The sequence below is a fragment of the Chrysemys picta genome, chromosome 13, assembly GCF_011386835.1.
Source record: "Chrysemys picta bellii isolate R12L10 chromosome 13, ASM1138683v2, whole genome shotgun sequence".
Taxonomy (NCBI): domain Eukaryota; kingdom Metazoa; phylum Chordata; order Testudines; family Emydidae; genus Chrysemys; species Chrysemys picta.
The window spans coordinates 18,244,347-18,246,931 of record NC_088803.1 but is presented as its reverse complement, the minus strand read 5'-3'; the positions used below and the strand labels follow the sequence as shown (position 1 = coordinate 18,246,931).

The 2,585-nt window shown below is 52.0% G+C and overlaps 1 protein-coding gene across 1 annotated transcript; it reads left to right on the top strand.

Moving 5' to 3' along the window:
• The first annotated feature begins 1,409 nt into the window (after positions 1 to 1,409).
• LOC135975163 (ribonuclease-like) lies at positions 1,410 to 2,585 on the top strand. The gene is made up of 2 exons (XM_065565215.1): positions 1,410 to 1,436; positions 2,241 to 2,585. Exons 1-2 carry the CDS (start codon positions 1,410 to 1,412, stop codon positions 2,583 to 2,585), a joined length of 372 nt encoding a protein of 123 aa, XP_065421287.1.

Below are 2,585 nucleotides of genomic sequence, written 5' to 3'. Positions count from 1 at the left end.
GGATCCTTAAAAACAAGCGAGTTGGGGAGAAAAACTGATGTAGAAGAAGAAGCGAATGCAACAATCACTGACCGAACACAGGGGAAGGAGTGAGCTTTACCATCATGGCTGCCTTGTGGGCCATTTCCTGGGAGCACAGGATCCAGCATGACACCCCTGGGCCTCCTTCATCCTAATCCCGAGAGCTGTCCTGACCAGGCCAGGCCAGAGAGAGGGACCAAGTTGACATGGCCCCTTCAATTGGCTCTGGCCCAACCCCAGCCACCACCTGGCATGGGAGACTGGGATATGTCTGCACTGAAAAGACAAAACCATGGCGCTGGGTCCCGGCTCTGAAACCTGGACAGTGGGGCAGTTCCCAGGCTCCGTCCCACACCTGAACGTCAGAGTCAATTGACCCAAGCTCTGAGACTCCATGTCACAGGTTTCTCTTTGTCCTGTAGACGTACCCTTTGTCTTCTCCCTCCCCACCTATTTTTTCTCTTTTCTTTCCCTCTTCTTTCTCCTTCTGCCTAATAAGAGTCAGGCTTAGCCAGAGAACACTGAATGTTTTGCAACACTGCGGTGAGCCAGTAACCAAAGACACAGGTAAAAACAATGCCCCGAACAACTGGTATGAGTTTGCCAGGTCTCGGAGTGCCCTGTGTTTCCGCAGCAGTGAGGTTGCAAATGAGAATCAACACCAGAGACAGACGCTGTATTTTCTCTCCTCTTTAGTGGGTGTGTCTGGTTTTGCTTCTAGGACACAGGATTGGACTTACCCACCACAGCTCCTGACCATCTCAACTAATTTCTCTTTTCCCCCAAAAGGACCATTATTACCATCTGTAGCTTCTACGACACTTTGGGGCACTTCGGTTCCTTCTAAAAACCCTCACTCCAACTAAAGGGAACAAACAATGTGTGTAAAGAAAAAAAAATCCTATTTAAACACACTTGACCTGGAAAGAAATAGCTGTTTGTCCTTCTTTTCTGTATCTTTAATAGAAGGGTTGTTAACGGTGTGTTTGCCATGGGACTGAGCAGGCCGAGGGCTCTGGATGCTAAACCCTGAACCTTGTCGAACACTTTGATGTTGGACAGTGACATGGTCACATAAAAACTTTTGACTCTCTGGGCCCAAATAGTCCATAAATTATTTCAATGGACCCCAGGACTAGGGCAGCAGGGGGCACCAGGTCAGGATTGAGGAGCATTGGTAGAGCAGGGTGTGCGGAGCCTAGGGCTGGGAGAGCAGGAGGGGATAAATCAGGAGGGGGGGGGGCGCACAGGTAGAGCTATGATTTTCCAGAATAAGACTGGATTAGGAAGGTCCCAGTGGGTTAGGGTTTGGGGTCCATCTACACTGCAAACGAAGGTGTGATTGCAACACGGGTGGGCGTTCCTACACTAGTTTTAATCTAGCTAGTATGGGTAACAACAGCAGTGGAGGCATGGTAGCCTGGACTTTAGCACAGGTTGTTGACCAGTGTACATGCCAGGGTCCCTGGTGGGCTGGGGCAGCTGGGGCAGCTACCCCATTGTGAAGTCTAGGTGGCCCACTATTATTACCAGCACATGTGCTGTTTGCTCCACCCATGCCCGGCCTGCTGGGCCACTACTTTTAATGGCAAGATATCGGGAAATCGTCCTTACCCAATTGTTTATTGGATTTCCTCGCCCACTCTCCCCCTCCATGTCTGGCTGCGTTCCATATAACCCGCTCCCAGACGGGCAGGAGGATCAGGGTGAGGTTCAGCTCAGGAGAGGCTGGGATCCATTGCTCCAACAGCAGTGAAGGAACAAGGACTTGGGTAAGTTGCAGGAGATTCCACCAGCCGGGAGAGAGCAGAGAAGAGTGGCACATGCGGCTGCAACTGCAGGGTTTGTTTCTGGGAGGCAGCGTGATCCAATAGTTATTGCAGAGGTGGTTAGAGCCTGGACTCCTGGGTTCTATCTCCACCTCGGGATGGGGAGCAGTGGGAGAGAGGACAGAGAGCGGAGGCTGATGTCAGTTCGGATCAGAGCAGCACATCATGCAGTAAGACAGGAATAATAGGAGGGAAAGAGGCTTTGAGTCCATCAGGTTCCATGAAAGGAGCTGATTCCCACCTCGCGCTGTCTTCATCCATCTTCCCCTTTTGTCCCCGCAGCAGGTCAATCTAGCGACAGACACAGCCATGGCTCCAAGCGGACCCCGCCCTGCGCTCCTGCTGACCCTCGCACTGCTGGCTGCCTGTGTGGCTCTGACCCTCGGGTAGAGGTGGAACCCGCTGAATGACATATTCCGGAAAGAACACGTGGACTTCCCCAAGACCGTCGCCACCAACAACAACGCCTACTGCAACAGGATGATGTGGGACCGGGTGATGTACTGGAAATACACCAACACCTTCATCCATGCGACAGCCGAGAACATCAGCAAAGTCTGCACGACAGATGGGGTAGCCAGCGGGCCCTACCGGTACAAGAGCACGAGTCCCTTCAACATCACCACTTGCACATTTAACCCCTGGAGCATCTCTTACACCGGGATCAGCGCAGAACAAAAAATTGTCATCTCCTGCTGGCGTGAGCTCCCTGTTTTCTATGTGAAGAGCATATAG

Coding starts and splice junctions, on each gene's coding strand:
- LOC135975163 (XM_065565215.1), top strand. CDS start 1,410: ATGGGTAACAACAGCAGTGGAGGCATG. Junction 1,437..2,240: donor ACAACAGCAGTGGAGGCATG/GTAGCCTGGACT, acceptor ACCCTCGGGTAG/AGGTGGAACCCGCTGAATGA.